Below are 18,482 nucleotides of genomic sequence, written 5' to 3' on the forward strand. Positions count from 1 at the left end.
TTTTATATTTGAGGTACTTTACATGTACAGTATTACTATTGTATAATGTGTTGTATCTACTTCTACATTTGATGCAGATATTGTACTTTTGATGCACTCATGGTTTTAATATAACATGCAATAATAATATAATTTTTAGATTTGGACAAAACAGAAATGGTGAAAGTGTCACTTTGGGCCCAGGAAATGTGATCAAACCAAACATTAAGTCCACAAGGAAAATATGAATGACTTCCTAATAATAGTAAATTCCTGCTTTTACAGTAACTAATAATATCATACATGTTTTCAGTCATATCAGACAGTTCATAGGGGACAGAGCCTTCTCCGTCTCTGGAACTCACTCCCACAACCCACCAGAGACCTGACCTCACCACCTTCAAACACTCACCTCTTCAATTTGGCTTTTAATGTGTGATTGTTTTTGTATTATTTGACTTGAATTTGACATTAACTATATATATTTATTTGTTGTTCTTTTCACTATATCTGTAAAGCGTCTTTGAGCACCTGTAAAAGCGCTAACAAAATAAATCTATTATTATTACTATAGGTTAATATGTTTATCCATGCAGAGGTACCGTTTTAAAAGTAATAATGAATAATATGTGAAAACTTGAACAATAAACATTAATATGAATAAAAAGAAACAAATAAATATAGAGATTAATAAATTACAAATAAAAAATACATAAATACTAATATGATATTTAAATTCTAAGAAGTGGAAATGTTTTTAATTTGTTTCCTTTAAAAACATGTTTGTGCTTATTCAGGTCACACACAGGGAACAGTGAGAGAACAGACACATACTGAGCTGGGGCCTTGTTATTATTATTAAGTCTAGTTTAACTTCCATCCCTGCAGAGGATGCTTGGTAGATCTTCATAAAAGTTTAGATTTGATCAAACTGCAACAGGAATGTGCAGATCTTGCAGATTTGTATGACTTTCTGCAAAGTAAATATTCAGTTTGAAGGTGAATGAGAACCCTGGATATAATATGTTAAATATAATACTATAATATGTTTATTATACGGTTACATGCCGATTTACGGAAGCACGTTGCCCATAAACTACATGTCCCACAATGCATCTCAAATATGCATTTTTTTCTCACAATTTGACTTTTTTCTTCAAAATGTCACTTTTTTAAATATTTATTTTGACTTTTTTTTCCAGAATTTGTCTTTTCAAATCATTTTGTGACATGCGCACTGAAGAGACTTGCAATTATTTGCCGTAGACTTCTGCTTTCAGACGTAGTTAATTATGAAGTTATTACCCTATCCGATAATAATCCAATGCAGAGGCAATCACGTAATAAAATACATTATTTTATATACATTAAATATTTATATATGTATTTTTATATAGTCTTAAAGTTACATCCAGCCCTTTGAGTGCAACCATAATGCCAACTTGCCTTGCCTTTGAGTGCAACCATAATGCCAATGTGGCCCGCGATGAAATTGAGTTGGACACCCCTGAATTATGAGGACCAATCTGACTACAGCTGATGGTTTCTGAACACGACTGAGCAGCAGCTGGTTAGCTTAGCTTAGCATACACTCTGGAAACAGCTAGCATTCATCTTGTTTAAAGGTAACACAAATCAATAAGAATCAAATATTTGTATAAAACACAATGGATGATGAAAGTACAACAAGCAGTTATCGTTCATTTAATGGAATCAACTTTTTAGTAAAGTGACATTTTTAATTCTCCCATGCATGTGTTTATGGACTCACGTTAAAATGACTTCAATTTGATTTGCTTCGTTTTTATTTTTGTCTCTGCAGATTGAACACTGACAGTGAGCAGGTGTGTCATCAGATTTATATTCAACACTAACAGTAAATGTGAAGGAGCAGCTGACATTTATCTAACACAACCAGATCATTCGATGAGAGCTCCATTCAGACTGTGGTGGATTTTCAAGTTGATTGTTTGTTATTATCAATCACTTTTTTTTTGTTCATACTCCCGCTGCTAATTCAAAACAAATTCTTACCATGTATTGAATTAATGTGTGCTTCCCTCCTAATTCAACAAGTTAGCTATACCTACTGTAATGTCAATTTCCTTTCTTATGTCCTATATATTTTTGCCGTTACTTTCACAGAAGGGCTGAAGAGTGATCCAGACGCAGACACAAACAGATGAGTTTCCGGTCCTTTGTTGTAGTTTATAATGAGGTTTTATTCAGCTTTACATACCAGGGTTAATTGTACAGTTCTAATTGTTGTGATGAGCATCTGCCGGGCTGGTGGAATCGGTATGCTGTCTTCCTTCTGTGTCCCTTCCTCTCCTGTCACCTATGACCTCTTTATATACACCCGGTGCAGCTAAACCCCGCCACCCAGTGTTCATAAATAATATTGCACTAAACTGACACACCATCAACACCCATAAAATGGCTCCTACACCTACTGTGTCTACCTTTTTATCGGTTCCCTTTGTTACGTAACATTTCCCAGGGACGGACAAATTGAGGATTTCTGATTCAGATTATTTAAAACTGTCTCGCATTAAAAGTCTGCTAAATTCTCTTTAAGCAGTAACATGTTGAACAAAAGGTATTCAAACCCTCACTCAATCAATTATAAATACTTAAAAAAAAATCTAAAGTCACACTTGATGATATCAGTTTTTTATATGTGTGTTGAATTTCAATAAGTCATAAAAAGGGAGATTTTCCTGTCTGAATGGAGCTCTAACCCTCATGTTTTCTGGACCTACACACAGATAATGGATCTAAAGTCTACCCGGTGTAGGGAAACCTGAGGAGCGCGGCCTGCAGGGGGCCGAGCCGCAGCTCCTTCAGGTCCACGCTGCTGTCGCCGGGCAGAGCGCTGCTGTTGGTGCTCAGCACGACGACCGCCTGCGGAGGAAGAGCCGCGTCGACCAGCTGCAGCACCGCAGACTCTGCTGCAGCGAAGTTAAAGGCTGCCACGTAACGCTCGCTCTGATCCCAAACACGCAGGAACGCCAGCGAGGAGGAAGAGGAGGAGGAGGAGGAAGAGGAGTTAGAGAGCAGCAGGAAGTCTCCGAACATCAGAGAGCGCTCCTTCACTCGCAGCTCGCTCAGAGTCTGGAAGAATCTGCGGAGCGACAGGCGCTCGACTCGCTCCTCCTGTAGAGAGAGGAAGAGGAAGTAAAGAAAAGATTATACTAGATGTCTGAAATAAAGTCTGTGGTTGGCACAAACTGAAGAGATTCACATTTTCTTATTCCATGACATTAAATACGTCAGTAAGCCGCCTTTAGCTTAGCGGTGGTGACGTGAAGTCATGTGACCGTGCTGTAGTTCCTTTATAGCCCAACATTAGCCACCTTTAGCTTAGCGGTGGTGACGTGAAGTCATGTGACCGTGCTGTAGTTCCTTTATAGCCCAACATTAGCCTCCTTTAGCTTAGCGGTGGTGACGAGAAGTCATGTGACCGTGCTGAAGTTCCTTTATAGCCCATCATTAGCCGCCTTTAGCTTAGCGGTGGTGGCGTGAAGTCATGTGACCGTGCTGTAGTTCCTTTATAGCCCAACATTAGCCACCTTTAGCTTAGCGGTGGTGGCGTGAAGTCATGTGACCGTGCTGTAGTTCCTTTATAGCCCAACATTAGCCACCTTTAGCTTAGCGGTGGTGAAGTGAAGTCATGTGACCGTGCTGTAGTTCCTTTATAGCCCAACATTAGCCTCCTTTAGCTTAGCGGTGGTGACGGGAAGTCATGTGACCGTGCTGTAGTTCCTTTATAGCCCAACATTAGCCTCCTTTAGCTTAGCGGTGGTGACGGGAAGTCATGTGACCGTGCTGTAGTTCCTTTATAGCCCAACATTAGCCTCCTTTAGCTCAGCGTGGTGACGAGAAGTCATGTGACCGTGCTGTAGTTCCTTTATAGCCCAACATTAGCCACCTTTAGCTTAGCGGTGGTGGCGTGAAGTCATGTGACCGTGCTGTAGTTCCTTTATAGCCCAACATTAGCAACCTTTAGCTTAGCGGTGGTGAAGTGAAGTCATGTGACCGTGCTGTAGTTCCTTTATAGCCCAACATTAGCCTCCTTTAGCTCAGCGTGGTGACGAGAAGTCATGTGACCGTGCTGTAGTTCCTTTATAGCCCAACATTAGCCACCTTTAGCTTAGCGGTGGTGACGGGAAGTCATGTGACCGTGCTGTAGTTCCTTTATAGCCCATCATTAGCCACCTTTAGCTTAGCGGTGGTGACGAGAAGTCATGTGACCGTGCTGTAGTTCCTTTATAGCCCAACATTAGCCTCCTTTAGCTCAGCGTGGTGACGAGAAGTCATGTGACCGTGCTGTAGTTCCTTTATAGCCCAACATTAGCCACCTTTAGCTTAGCGGTGGTGGCGTGAAGTCATGTGACCGTGCTGTAGTTCCTTTATAGCCCAACATTAGCAACATTTAGCTTAGCGGTGGTGAAGTGAAGTCATGTGACCGTGCTGTAGTTCCTTTATAGCCCAACATTAGCCTCCTTTAGCTCAGCGTGGTGACGAGAAGTCATGTGACCGTGCTGTAGTTCCTTTATAGCCCAACATTAGCCACCTTTAGCTTAGCGGTGGTGGCGTGAAGTCATGTGACCGTGCTGTAGTTCCTTTATAGCCCAACATTAGCCTCCTTTAGCTCAGCGTGGTGACGAGAAGTCATGTGACCGTGCTGTAGTTCCTTTATAGCCCAACATTAGCCACCTTTAGCTTAGCGGTGGTGGCGTGAAGTCATGTGACCGTGCTGTAGTTCCTTTATAGCCCAACATTAGCAACCTTTAGCTTAGCGGTGGTGAAGTGAAGTCATGTGACCGTGCTGTAGTTCCTTTATAGCCCAACATTAGCCTCCTTTAGCTCAGCGTGGTGACGAGAAGTCATGTGACCGTGCTGTAGTTCCTTTATAGCCCAACATTAGCCACCTTTAGCTTAGCGGTGGTGACGGGAAGTCATGTGACCGTGCTGTAGTTCCTTTATAGCCCATCATTAGCCACCTTTAGCTTAGCGGTGGTGACGAGAAGTCATGTGACCGTGCTGTAGTTCCTTTATAGCCCAACATTAGCCTCCTTTAGCTCAGCGTGGTGACGAGAAGTCATGTGACCGTGCTGTAGTTCCTTTATAGCCCAACATTAGCCACCTTTAGCTTAGCGGTGGTGACGGGAAGTCATGTGACCGTGCTGTAGTTCCTTTATAGCCCATCATTAGCCACCTTTAGCTTAGCGGTGGTGACGAGAAGTCATGTGACCGTGCTGTAGTTCCTTTATAGCCCAACATTAGCCACCTTTAGCTTAGCGGTGGTGGCGTGAAGTCATGTGACCGTGCTGTAGTTCCTTTATAGCCCAACATTAGCAACCTTTAGCTTAGCGGTGGTGAAGTGAAGTCATGTGACCGTGCTGTAGTTCCTTTATAGCCCAACATTAGCCTCCTTTAGCTCAGCGTGGTGACGAGAAGTCATGTGACCGTGCTGTAGTTCCTTTATAGCCCAACATTAGCCACCTTTAGCTTAGCGGTGGTGGCGTGAAGTCATGTGACCGTGCTGTAGTTCCTTTATAGCCCAACATTAGCCTCCTTTAGCTCAGCGTGGTGACGAGAAGTCATGTGACCGTGCTGTAGTTCCTTTATAGCCCAACATTAGCCACCTTTAGCTTAGCGGTGGTGGCGTGAAGTCATGTGACCGTGCTGTAGTTCCTTTATAGCCCAACATTAGCCACCTTTAGCTTAGCGGTGGTGGCGTGAAGTCATGTGACCGTGCTGTAGTTCCTTTATAGCCCAACATTCAATTTTACTTCTTGAGATTGCATTAAAACTTCAAAAATCATAAAGTGTTTTTTGCCACAGAGATTACTTTTCTGCAATATTCCAAATTGGAATGCTTTTGGTTCTGGGAGCCTTTGCCACGATAGCTTCCTGATTGGTCTACAAAAACATGTCATCATGCATAACTCTCCTTCTGATATCTCAGGTACGTCTACTCAGGTCATGTGACCTTTAGTTATAACAAGAGGCGGTTTCTCCATCTTTAGTTTCTTTACCTGTAGAGTCCCGTTCAGCTCCTCTTCAGAGTCCCAAAGCATTCTGGGAAACTTGGTGTCCTTTAACACAGATAATAAAATATCAAGATCAATTACAAATCATCAAGTTTAAATAGTTTTTGTGAAATATCTAGAAAGGTATTATATCTGACCATATTCTATAGATCCGAGCTGTTTCTCTTTTTTTGTTTAGTGGTTTGTTTGACTTGTATTTGTTATGGCTTTTTATAGTTTGAGAAAATTAAGAAAGGTCGATAAATATATTGTTTAAAAAATACACTACTGGTAATCACCACACACACACACACACACACACACACACACACACACACACACACACACACACACACACACACACACACACACACACACACACACACACACACACACACACACACACACACACACACACACACACACACACACACACACACACACACACACACACACACACACACACACACACACACACACACACACACACACACACACACACACACACACACACACACACACACACTTCACACCTCAATGATGTAAACAAAGACATAAAAAGCGTCCTCACCTCGTCCATCAGGCCGATCTCGTCCCCGTAGTTGAAGACGGGGGTCCCGGGCAGCGTGAGCAGCAGCAGCTGGTGGAGCCTGAGCAGCGCCACCCCCCCCACAGAGGCCAGGTGCCCCCCCGCCGGGCCCCCCAGGCTCCAGGCCAGCTGGCTCTGGCTGTGGGACGAGTAGAGGAGCTGGAGGGACTGAGAGGGGTCTGCAGCGGGGGGGCGGAGGACCCCCGAGAGGAGGAGGTCCACCCCGGAGGAGGAGAGGAGGGAGGAGACCTCTTCAGCCGAGGAGCGCTCAGTGATGCCGATCAGGACCCTGCACACACATGAGGAATCATTTTATTATTATTTATTGTTTTATTCTTTATTTATTCCAAGACTCAAGGCTTTTATCGTCATTCGTACATTAGCTACGGTGTAGACCACAGGCTCCAACAGTGCAACACCATAACACAGATCAATAACCCCCCCCCCCCCGCGGTGGTTTTGAAATGCTCCCGATTTCTGAGGTCTCAAGGTTGGCAAGTATGCTTTCCATACATGTTAAGACCTCATCGCCACTTGGAGTTCTAACCGGTTACCTTGGCGACACACTTCACCTCACACTGACTATATACAGTATTGATTGTCCTTCCTCCTTATCTTCCAACCATTTGGACGCAGACTTGCATTTCCCCATAACGATGTTGCTTAGCAACCGGCGTAAACGGACCTTCGTGCTATCAAGCAGTGAGCGTGCGACGTCCTGTTCAGATGACGTCAAACCCAACGGGATGCCATCAATAAACTACAGAATCTCACGACACACCTACGCCATGACTACATTCAGGCAGACTGTAGAACACAACCTCTCTGGACCATTCATATACTTACTGAAAACAAGCTACAAAATGTAATACCTTGGAAAATGCCGTTTAATACTTTTTAATAGCCTTAATTTCCGCTAAATTGATTTATCAACTTTTAGTACCTTTTAAGACCCCGCGGACCCCCTGGATAAGATCAATAATTTGTAAGTTGCAAACAGATGAATGCTATGGATGATTTAAAAAAAAAATTGTATCTTTAATATTTTGTATGCATGCTTCTTAGTTAACATGAAGCTGTCTCCGGCTCTTTGCTGCTGTAACAATGTAATTTCCCCTCTGAAGGACGAAAGGTATTCTGATGCTGAAACCCCCTCTGGAGGGAACACGGGGATTTTAGCCTCTGCAGACCATTTACATGCACTAAGATAAGAGAAGATAAGAAGTACTTTATTGATCGCAATTTAAGAAATGTTTGCGTTGCAGCAGCATAAAAAGACGTGGCATAGAGTGCCGCGTCCTAAAACCCGGAAGTTAGTTAGCATTTGACCACTTCCGGTTCCTTCGACAGAAACCAATGCAACTTCTCGGATTTAGGGAAATAGCTGGAAATCAGGTCTGTGGTCGAAACACATTTAAGAGACGGATCACGTTTCGTTCAGCCGGATAATCTCCACATGTCTACCCTACTTTTATCATTTATAAAAATAGAGTAGACATGTGGAAGGACCCGGAAGGAGTGTGCTTCCGGGTTTTAGGACGCGCCACTGTGGCACTCTACATTAGAGAAATTAAAAGACTAAAAATAAACATTCCAAAATGTGAACATCTCAAATAGAAATAAAATAGCATTAAAAAAAGTAGAAAATATACATGTTGAATTACAAATGCACAGTAAGAAGATATAAAGCAGGGAAGAAGACAAAGTTCTATAAGACGCAGGTCGCTGCGGCAACAGGCTGTGGAGCACACGACAGGAGAGGGACACCCCCAGAGAACAGGGTCTCTTTAAAAGGTCCCTGACCTCTTGTCGGGACCCTCGTCCGTCCCGTTCTGGACGATGGCTCGGATGTCGGCCCACAGAGTCGGCACCACGGCAGCGACCCGCTCCACCCCCGACAGCTGCACCCCGTCCACACCTTCCTTCATCCAGAACACCAGAGCAGACTGAGGACAGAGAGAGCTGTGAGAGAGGAGGACTCACACTGCAACACGCTATGGAGGCAGTCTGATTCCTGTCATGCAAAATGCACTTTGTGATGTCTTCTCTACATCAACATGTGTCCCCGGTGTGTCGGGGAACTCACGCAGCGTCAGCAAATAAAACCCTCTCTCTTTTCCTCCGTACCCAAATCTCTAAAAGCGGGGAACAACGGAGCTGATCCAGATTTGCGTCCGATATGACGTAACATCTGAAATGTGGACCCACGGGCCAATCAGAAACGTTGCTATCAGAAACAATGCCCGACTGTTTTGGACGTACTATGGTCGGTGTTTACATTAGCATCGCTAACACTCAGAGCTAACCTGTACTGGAGAGCATGTGCGTGAAGAAGCAGGAAGTAGAAGTTGTGTCTTGAAAAACATAATAATAACAGCTGAGTAATACTTTTATTTATTTTATTTTGTCACTTTTGTGAAACATGAGAATATAAATAAAGTTATTCCTCGGGTCATCGTACTCACCTTGAGTCTCTCGGCCACGCTGGTCACACTGGTGTTGGAGAACCACGGTCCAGATGTTCCCTGATAGTTCGGAGTCAGATCCAGAACCACAGAGATGCCTGCGGACACACGGCATGTTACCACGAAACGCAAACCCCTTGTTTATTTCTGCGTCATGACGTTTAGTCGTTTTTTGTAGGCACATAGTAGAACAAAATGTGAACATCTCTTCAGCTTGTGTTAACCACAGACCCTATTTTAAGCTAACAACCAAAAACACGTTAAAAAAACTTCAAGACGAGGTGTTGAATGTCCTCTTCCAACATGAGAGTAGCATGCTAACAAAGGCATCCCAACTGGAGCTGTGAACATGCCAGGATGTGTGATGACCTGGGAGAGCATCAGACTGTTTGAGGCAGATGATAGCTACGTGATTAACATGATGACTCAGCCTCTATGGAGAGAGACATATGACAAGCATGCTCATTTCTGCACCCCTCTTTACAGCCTGACTCCTGATAGTCTCACCCTTCTTGTGCGCGGCCTGCACGAGGCTCTTGAACTGCGCCAGGCTCCCGGCCTCAGAGGAAACCTCTTCGAACCTCAGACTCATGGCATCGTCAGCCGGAGCGACGTGGACCGGCCCGAGCACCAGCCCCCGGACCCTCAGCTGAGACAGCCTGCTGATCTTCTGCTCCACGCCTGAGGGAGGAGGGGGGGGGGGACAAAATGTCTTATTATCTTATATTAAAGGTGGGGTAGGTCAGTTTGAGATTCACTTGTTGTTATATTCCATGGAATGCTCTTAACATTCCGATAGCAATGAATATCTGAAGCGTCTCCCAGAGTGAAGCTCTCGCTCCTCCTCACCCTTCAGGTCCCGGGTGTCGCTGAAGGCCTGGATGTCTCCCACCTGGTACAGCGGACCCTCGTTCCACCAGTTGATGGCGGGCAGGTCTCTGCAGCGCGGCGCCTGCAGCACGATGAGCACGGCTCCACCCAGCATGCCCAGCCAGCCCAGCCAGAAGACCACCAGCAGCGCCCAGCGGGTCCGCACCCAGCTGAGGACCCACAGGAGCATCAGAACCAACACACACACATATCACTTCAGCGGACATTACATTGACTTACATGCATTTCCTGGAGACTTATCCTAACCTTAACCATAACCAACACATGCCTAACACTAACCCTTAACCTTACCAAGTCTTCACCCTAAAATTAATGATCCCCCTCATGGCGACCTCCAATTTGTCCCCATGAGGGAGGCCAGTCCCCACACGTGACTGTGTAAACAGATTTAGGTCCCTACAAGTATAGTAATGCTAGGAAAACACACACACACACACACACACACACACACACACACACACACACACACACACACACACACACACACACACACACACACACACACACACACACACACACACACACACACACACACACACACACACACACACACACACACACACACACACACACACACACACACACACACACACACACACACACACCCTCCAATAACAGGTATTAAGTAAAGCCTCAAAAGACGAGATAAAGGATTCAGACTTTCACTTAGTTAATGCCGCCATATTAACCAACATATGAATATATAAAACATACTGTATACATCAGTATTTTACGATATAAATGTTTGTATGGATGGTAGAGGTGTGTTTAAGGCTGCTATATTGTCCAACGCTGCCTGTATGTAGGCCAACTGATTCATTGTGTGTGTGGGGGCCTGCTCACCCCGGAGTGCCAGCCACCCTCATCAGCTCTTCTTTAGTCAGCCCGGTGAACTTCACCTCCTCCGGCTCCTCCTCGGGGATCTTCAGCTTCACGGAGCCGTTCTTCTCACCCGCGGCTCCCGGTTCTGCTCCCCCGGCAGAAGGTGCCTCCACGGCCCGGTGTCCCTCTCCTTCTCCCCCGGTCATCGGTAGCTTCTCCTGATCCTCCTGGTCCAGATCTGCTTCACTCACATCGGCCTCCGTCGCATCAGCATCCGCGGCGAACGGAGCGCAATCCTCAGCCTCCTCCTTCTCTTTCGGCTCAGCATCATCTTTGGTCTCCACCTCCTTCAGATCCACGTTCGTCTCCTCGGTGGTCATACCGGAGACTTTCCGTTAATTTACCGTTAATTAATCTAACGTAAGAACCCGGTGAAACCCAGTGCTGCACGTTGAGAGGTGGTCGTGATGTCTGTCTGCCTGTAACACTGCAGACAGGTGGTGCGTTCATCGCTGTGGGAAATATGGGAACTCGTGTTGACCGCACCATTTTAAAATATCAGTTTGAAGGCGAAAGGCATTCATGGTTTCTTGTGAAAACAGAGTCCTAGCTTTACCTTTCCGAGTAGATGTGTACACGATGTTTTTTAAGCAACACACTTAAATAAATAAATGTAAGAAATAACCAGATGAAGTGAAGTTTGCGAGCAGAAACGTGAACTTCAACCTTTGAGTCTAAAGGAAACACTTAGATATACACCCGATGACACTAAAGTCCATATTTGATCAGGTCTTGTTGTAGTTTTAAGAGATAAATAGATTGAAGGGAACGTTTTGAACACAGTGACGGGCCGTGAGAGGCTCCACTCTGCAGCTGCAATACCAGCAGCGGCCAGGGCGGCGCTGTGTCGCCTAAACCAAATCTTTGAAAAATCATAAAATCATTACACTATGATAAAATATGGCAATATAGAACGCTTCACGAATTTTAAATCTTGCATCACTTTATAAATAGTTTGAAGTTAATATCAGGATATTTTTGTTAACTAGATTATTTGGTCAAGATTGTGTGGTTTATATTCACAATTCGGTACAGAAAGATTCATGTGATGTTAATTTGCCTAACAAACTGTTTCAGCTGCTAATATATTGTAATTGTGATGAATAAGTTGTCCTTCGCTGCATTTATCTCTCAGTACTGACTTGGTATAAGCGTATTGGGCTTCCTTTAACCACCTGGTCTTGTGGCTCAGATGCTGCAGGTGCTGTCGGCTGGCTGGCTGCACAGTGTTCAGCTCACGGTGGAGATCAACATCACAGAGTCATCCAGACTCTTGATAGCACAACTATGTGAGGCCGATCAGCAGGAGGATCAGCAGGAGGATCCGGATCCACCCCTCGATGCCCAGCTGGTGGTTCCTCTGCTCAGCTTCCTCAGCAGCCAGACGGTCAGACACACAGAGTTCAAGTCCCATCAGTGTGTTTTCCTGCTCTCAGAGAAACCAGGTTATAATCTGACACCACGTGCACAGTGGAGACCTACGTGTTGCTATTTGAAAACCTGTTGCATGAAATCACAGCAGAGAACTCATGATTTCTTTCATCCAGCACAGAAACCAGATAACATATGTTATATTAAACAGTGTGTTTTGAGGACATGATTGGTTAAAGGGGAAAGGAAACACCAATTACAGTTATAATATTCCGGTAGTTTATTCATTTTACAATGGATATTGATCGTAATATTTATTGTATATGATATTACTCGCCAAAAGAAAATTAATTATCCGCCAGCCGGGTGGGGAATTCCGGGACCAGGCCGCCGCCATTAGGGGAGTCCCAAATGGTGACGTCACTGGCTGTGTTTTGCTCCACCGGAAGTCAACACAACGTAGCAGATATGGCAGCGATGGAGGAATTTTGCAATGAGATCGACGTTTTGAACGATGAATTTGACTATTCGTCGGGAGATGACATTGATGTGGAAGCATCTACAGTTACCAGGCATCCCATGGCCTATGCTTATGAACCGATTCGGTCGAATAGAGTGGCATACGATCCGGAATAAAAAAATTAAAAAAACACAATGCTAACAGTGAGCCTCTGAATTAGCCCCGAGCGAAAATGCTAACCTAGTACTGCACCGATAGCTCCCTTATTACTTATCCTAGCCGCACATCCAACACATCGTTTATGATCGCAAGGAGACACAGAATCTAACGGTGCCCACCTCAACACTGGAAGATACAAACTCGCGAGGTTATCCAAAAAACGTACATCAAAACAAGTGGCGCTAGGTACTAACATACGCCAGGCTAACGGCTTACCTTCCTCATTGTCTGGTCTAAACTGGTCTTCAATGGCATTACAACGATAAAAACGATGATGTAGTTAATCCATAGGTTAATATCCAATGGGGCTGTGTCCCCTTTGAAATGTTCTGATAATCTATAAGCAATACAACTGCTATTCCGTTATCTGCTGTCCGCTCTGTGCTCCGTGCGCTCTGGGTCCTGCAATACCATCCATCAATAGCAATACTAGCCTTTTTAGGGCTGTTTTCGACAGATGAGCGTGTGTATGCCAGTTTAATTAGTTGAGCTATAGAACACCCCCAATTCTCTATTGTGCGTCATAATAATAGCTACCATTTAGTTTGGACGCGATTGCGTTAATTAATAAGGTCACACTGTGTCAGTAAATACATGTGTGAGCTAGTAATCTGGTAGTGCTGCAATATTTACCTCTCTCTCGGCAGCTGAAGCAACTCGTTTGGTGGCTCGAACTTCACGTTTGTTGACACTGTCATTGTCTTGCGCGGCCGACGTGCTGGGACGGTCGGTGTTCCCGACTGCATACGTTGAGAAATCGAATATTGTGGGAACAGATCCTGGCTTCAAATCCAATGTTTTGTATTGAACCAGGCATCCAGACTGGACTTTGAGCAGCTTCTCATCCTTTAGTGGCAGCCTATGGAAATGTACTTCTTCCTTCTTCGTATAAAATCCATTTGTGCAGCCTGGGGCAATACAATAAACTCCTGACGACGACCGTTTTCTTGTAATGTAAACTACTGGTGCATTGCACGCCATGTTGTTTGTTATTGAGCTTTGGCCCAGGAAGCCGTACCCAATCAGTGACGTCACTGGGAAAGTCCCGGAGCAATGGAAGCGCCCATGGTCATTAGGCACGTATTTCAAAAAGTAAATTCGCGTATCTCGATCGTTTACATTGGAAATAGACTAGATAAATAATATTGTCGCATGGAAAGCAGTTTGAAAAGTGTTTCCATTTCCCTTTAAACAAGTTAAAAACAAAGAAACTGTGTTTATCTTCCACTGAGTCTTCTAACCCGCCCCCCGTTGTTTCTTCCAGACTCTTGTCCGCTCACTGTTGGCGGAGCAGCTGAACAGCTCTGAGTGGAGAACCAGACTGGTGTCCTGCAACACTCTCTGCTGCCTCAAAGGGCCCATTAATAAGGTCAGAAGATATTAAGAAATCAGCTCGCGGCCTCCTCCTCCCAGGCTCACTCTGTCTCTGCTGTGTTTCAGGACGTGGTGCACAAGCTGCTGCACCTGATGCTGAACGACCACAGCAACCCTGTCCGCCGCGCTGCCGCAGAGACGCTGATGAAGCTGGGGAGGATTCAGCAGGTTCACACTGAGCTACGGTGCGGTGGTACACGTTCATCAGCACTGCATGCCTACGTATAACAAGAGGCCGCGGACATGGAGACACAAATCCATCAGAAAAGAGAAACAAACATTGAAGAGTAAAGCAAACAGATATTGTTCTAAACTGTATTATCTTGAACTGTATTGAAGTGAACATGTATTATTTGGGACTGTTTTAAAGTAATCCTATATATATAAACCTTCTTACATACACTTTCCCAGACACCCTGACACCCTGACACACACACACACACACACACACACACACACACACACACACACACACACACACACACACACACACACACACACACACACACACACACACACACACACACACACACACACACACACACACACACACACACACACACACACACACACACACACACACACACACACACACACACACACACACACACACACACCTGGTTCCACCTGCTCTGCTGTGCTGCTGTAGCTGAGGCCTGGTTCCACCTTGCTCCGGGAACAGCGTGGATACTGTTGTGCTGGACTGGGAGAATGGCGGGTGTCGTGTTTCTGCTGTGCCTTTTCTTGGCTGTGCTGGACAAGGAGAAGATCGCTAGTCGTCCTGAACAATCTACTGGATTCGGGTATGTTCTGACGCCCGCAGTGGACATCCCCCGTACAGTTTCGGAGGTGTTGCACGAACAATTGCTGGTTGCACTGTCGCGGACTTTCATTTCGGAAAATGTTTGTCTTTCTCACATGCCTGCCACGATGGTCCTTCAGAATTGTTTTTTAAACTCTAATCTCACTTTCGCGAAGTTTGCTGGTGACTCTAGAACAGCTGACAATGTATGTGTGTTGATTAAGAGGAAAAGGTGCTTGGTATTTTTATAGTTGTTACTATCAGGAAATGTACAGCCAAATCCAGGTCCACCTAGCAGTATTAGTCAAATAGCTACTCCTGCTGATTTTATATCTAGATCTGGGCTAGGTTTAATTCATTTAAATGTGCGTAGTCTGTTACCTAAATTAGATTGTGTCCGTATTTGGGCGAGTTCGACTGATGCTGATGTCATTGTCTTATCAGAAACGTGGCTAGATAAATCCATTTTGGCCTCTGACATTTACATAAATGGTTACAGTGTATATCGTACTGACCGGCCTAAAAAAGGTGGTGGCGTTGCCATTTATGTGAAAAATAAGTTTTGTGTAACTAATATGGTTTCCAAATCTGTTAGTAAACTGCTAGAATTTTTAGCCGTGAATATTGAGGTAACAAAGGGTCAACAGGTCATGGTGGTGGGCTGCTACAGGGCCCCTTCGGCTGTCAAGGACTCTTTATCGTCTTTGGCAAAACTGTTATCACAACTTTCCTACAAGGAAATAGTGCTGCTTGGTGATTTTAATTGGGACTGGTTAACTTCTGTGTCAGAGGATTTTAAAAACCTGTGTACCTCTTTGAACTTTACCCAGATTATAGACAGTCCTACTCGCCCAAATATTAAGTCCCCAAATAAATCCTCCTTAATTGATCTAATTTTAACAAATGTTCCACATAAATACTCATCTGTGGGAGTATTTGCTAATGATGTGAGTGACCACTGTGTTGTAGCCACAATTAGGGACACTAACGGAGCGTCCACACTACAGCATCAAAAAAAGCTTGGAGCTGGGCGTGTCTGGAGCTTGGGGATTTTATTCAAGCAACACGGCCAACAACCAATCACATGAATCTCCCGCCCCCGACATACAAAGCAAAAACCCCCGGGGATTTTATGCGAGCAATATATATATAAACTCCCCAAACAGGCGAAAACCTACCAGTTTCCCCCACTGTCTCTGCCACCTCCCTCCATGCCTGGTTCCTCCGGTTTGTATCCCGGTAGGTGAAGAGGGTCTGGTCATACAAAACCGGGTGATTTGCTACGGCGATAGTTAGTTTCTCCTCCATCTTTTTTTGAAATATAGAAATGAACGGCGGGATATCTCTCCCAGCTTAGACGCGGTTTGATTGGCTACGGCTTCAGCTGTCAGATTTTGGGAAACAGGATTTGATTGGCTGGCGCTGGCTACTCCGGCGACAGAAGTTGAACATTGTTCAACTTCTGTTGCCTGAGACGGACCGCCGAAAAAAGCGCGGCTACGTGACGTCACCCCATTGAAAGTGAATGGGCAGATTGGAGCTTTCGACGCTGTAGTGTAGACGGGCCGTAAGGGCCAAAAGATTAAACCACGTATCATCACAAAGAGAGACAAAAAACACTTTGTGGAGCAGGGTTTTTTACATGATCGGTTTGATTTTGATTGGGGTAAAATCAATCTGTGTGCTGATGTAGAAACCGCATGGTCTTATTTTTATCTTGGTTTTATGAAAATTATAGATAGACATGCACCTCTGCGTAAATTTAGAGTGAAGGGACGAAACAATCCCTGGTTTTCTGCTGAGCTGTCCAGTCTCCTTCATGAGAGAAATAATGCTTGGGCTAAGGCTAGGAAATCAGGCTCAGAGGTAGAATGGCTACGTTTTAGGCAGCTAAGAAATAGATTCACATCTCAAATAAAAAGTGCTAAATCAAAGTACTATTTGTCGGTTACCACAGAAAACCTGAATAATCCTAGGAAATTTTGGAAAGCCATAAAATCGATTTCCACTGGTGATATCCCAAATGAGCTACCTCCGTGCCTCACCACAGCATCTGGCACTATATCAGACAGGGCTACTATGCTAAATTGCTTTAATGAGCATTTTGTGTCTTGTGGCTCTCTGTTTGATTCTGTCACTGACTGTACTTCTGCTTCTGTGAACGCTCCAATCCTTGACTCTGAACAATGTGGTCTGGAAAACCCTTTCAGTTGTACTCCTTTAACTATTGGTATTGTTCATGAAGCATTATCCAAGTTAGATCCTAGGAAACCGGCTGGCCCGCACAACGTAGAGCCTTTCTTTTTAAAGATAGCTGCAGATTTTATTGCTCCACCTCTTACTACTCTTTTTAACCTCTCCCTCAGCACGAACACAATTCCAAAAGTATGGAAGTCTGCTTATGTCTTGCCTTTACTGAAAGGAGGGGAGGCAACTATTTTAAATAACTATAGGCCAATCTCTAAATTGTCAGTTCTGGCGAAGGTGCTCGAACGCTTAGTGAGTGAACAAGTAAAGGAGTTTTTATGTATAAATGATATCCTGTCTAAACATCAGTCAGGATTCAGAAAGAAACACAGCACCATCACTGCCACAATGAAAGTGGTGAATGACATTACTACTATTTTAGATAATAAGCAGAGTTGTGCAGCTCTGTTTATTGACCTTTCCAAAGCGTTTGACAGCGTTGATCATCGCATTTTAAAGCAGAGGCTACTCAGTATTGGCCTATCCAGCCTTGCAGTGGGTGGTTTGTGAACTACCTCTCTGAAAGGTCCCAATGTGTTCACTTTGATGGACTGTCTTCTGAGTGGTTAAACATTTCTAATGGTGTACCACAAGGTTCTGTTTTAGGACCACTTTTATTCTCCATATATATTAACAGCGTAGGTGATAATGTGGATGAAGCTACTTTACATTTTTATGCGGATGATACCGTGATGTATTGTGCAGGTCCCTCCATTAAAGAGGCTGTTGTTAAATTACAGGCTGTTTTTAACATTATTCAGACTCAGCTCTCTGAACTAAAGCTTCTTTTAAATGTGGATAAAACCAAGGTAATGCTGTTTTCAAAAGCTAAAAAGACACCAGAGCCTGTTTTAGATATTGTAACTACGCAAGGAACAAAACTTGAAGTTGTTGCCTGTTACAAATACCTTGGTATCTGGCTTGATGATTGTCTCTCTTTTAAACTCCATGTCAATAACCTGCTTAAAAAACTGAGGGTTAGGCTAGGGTTCTTTTTCAGAAACGAGTCCTGTTTCTCGCTTGAGGCCAGGAAAAGGCTAGTCACTGTGACCTTTTTACCTGTGCTGGACTCTGGTGATTTGTTGTATATGTATGCACCTGCCAATTGCCTGAACAAATTGGATGCTGCGTATCACAGTGCTCTGAGATTTGTCACAAATTGTAA

The 18,482-nt window shown here is 44.4% G+C and overlaps 1 protein-coding gene across 1 annotated transcript; it reads right to left on the reverse strand.

The window, feature by feature from the left end:
• Positions 1-1,672: 1,672 nt before the first annotated feature.
• LOC117463421 (amino acid transporter heavy chain SLC3A2-like) lies at positions 1,673-11,283 on the reverse strand. Its single transcript, XM_034105658.2, has 8 exons — positions 10,806-11,283; positions 9,921-10,111; positions 9,579-9,752; positions 9,072-9,169; positions 8,410-8,552; positions 6,589-6,895; positions 6,024-6,083; positions 1,673-3,135 (listed from the first exon to the last, which is right to left on the reverse strand). Exons 1-8 carry the CDS (start codon positions 11,162-11,164, stop codon positions 2,764-2,766), a joined length of 1,704 nt encoding a protein of 567 aa, XP_033961549.1. The 5' UTR covers positions 11,165-11,283; the 3' UTR covers positions 1,673-2,763.
• Between the last annotated feature and the right edge of the window lie 7,199 nt (positions 11,284-18,482).

Source organism: Pseudochaenichthys georgianus, chromosome 18 (genome assembly GCF_902827115.2).
Source record: "Pseudochaenichthys georgianus chromosome 18, fPseGeo1.2, whole genome shotgun sequence".
Lineage (NCBI taxonomy): Eukaryota > Metazoa > Chordata > Actinopteri > Perciformes > Channichthyidae > Pseudochaenichthys > Pseudochaenichthys georgianus.

What these genes read in the sequence shown, in the direction of transcription:
- LOC117463421 (XM_034105658.2), bottom strand. Translation starts at nt 11,164, where the DNA reads ATGACCACCGAGGAGACGAACGTGGATCTGAAGGAGGTGGAGACCAAA. An exon ending in GCGTGGCCGAGAGACTCAAG is followed by an intron (nt 8,553 to 9,071) that starts GTGAGTACGATG and finishes CTCTGTCCTCAG; the next exon opens with TCTGCTCTGGTGTTCTGGAT. An exon ending in AGATCGGCCTGATGGACGAG is followed by an intron (nt 6,084 to 6,588) that starts GTGAGGACGCTT and finishes TCTGTGTTAAAG; the next exon opens with GACACCAAGTTTCCCAGAAT.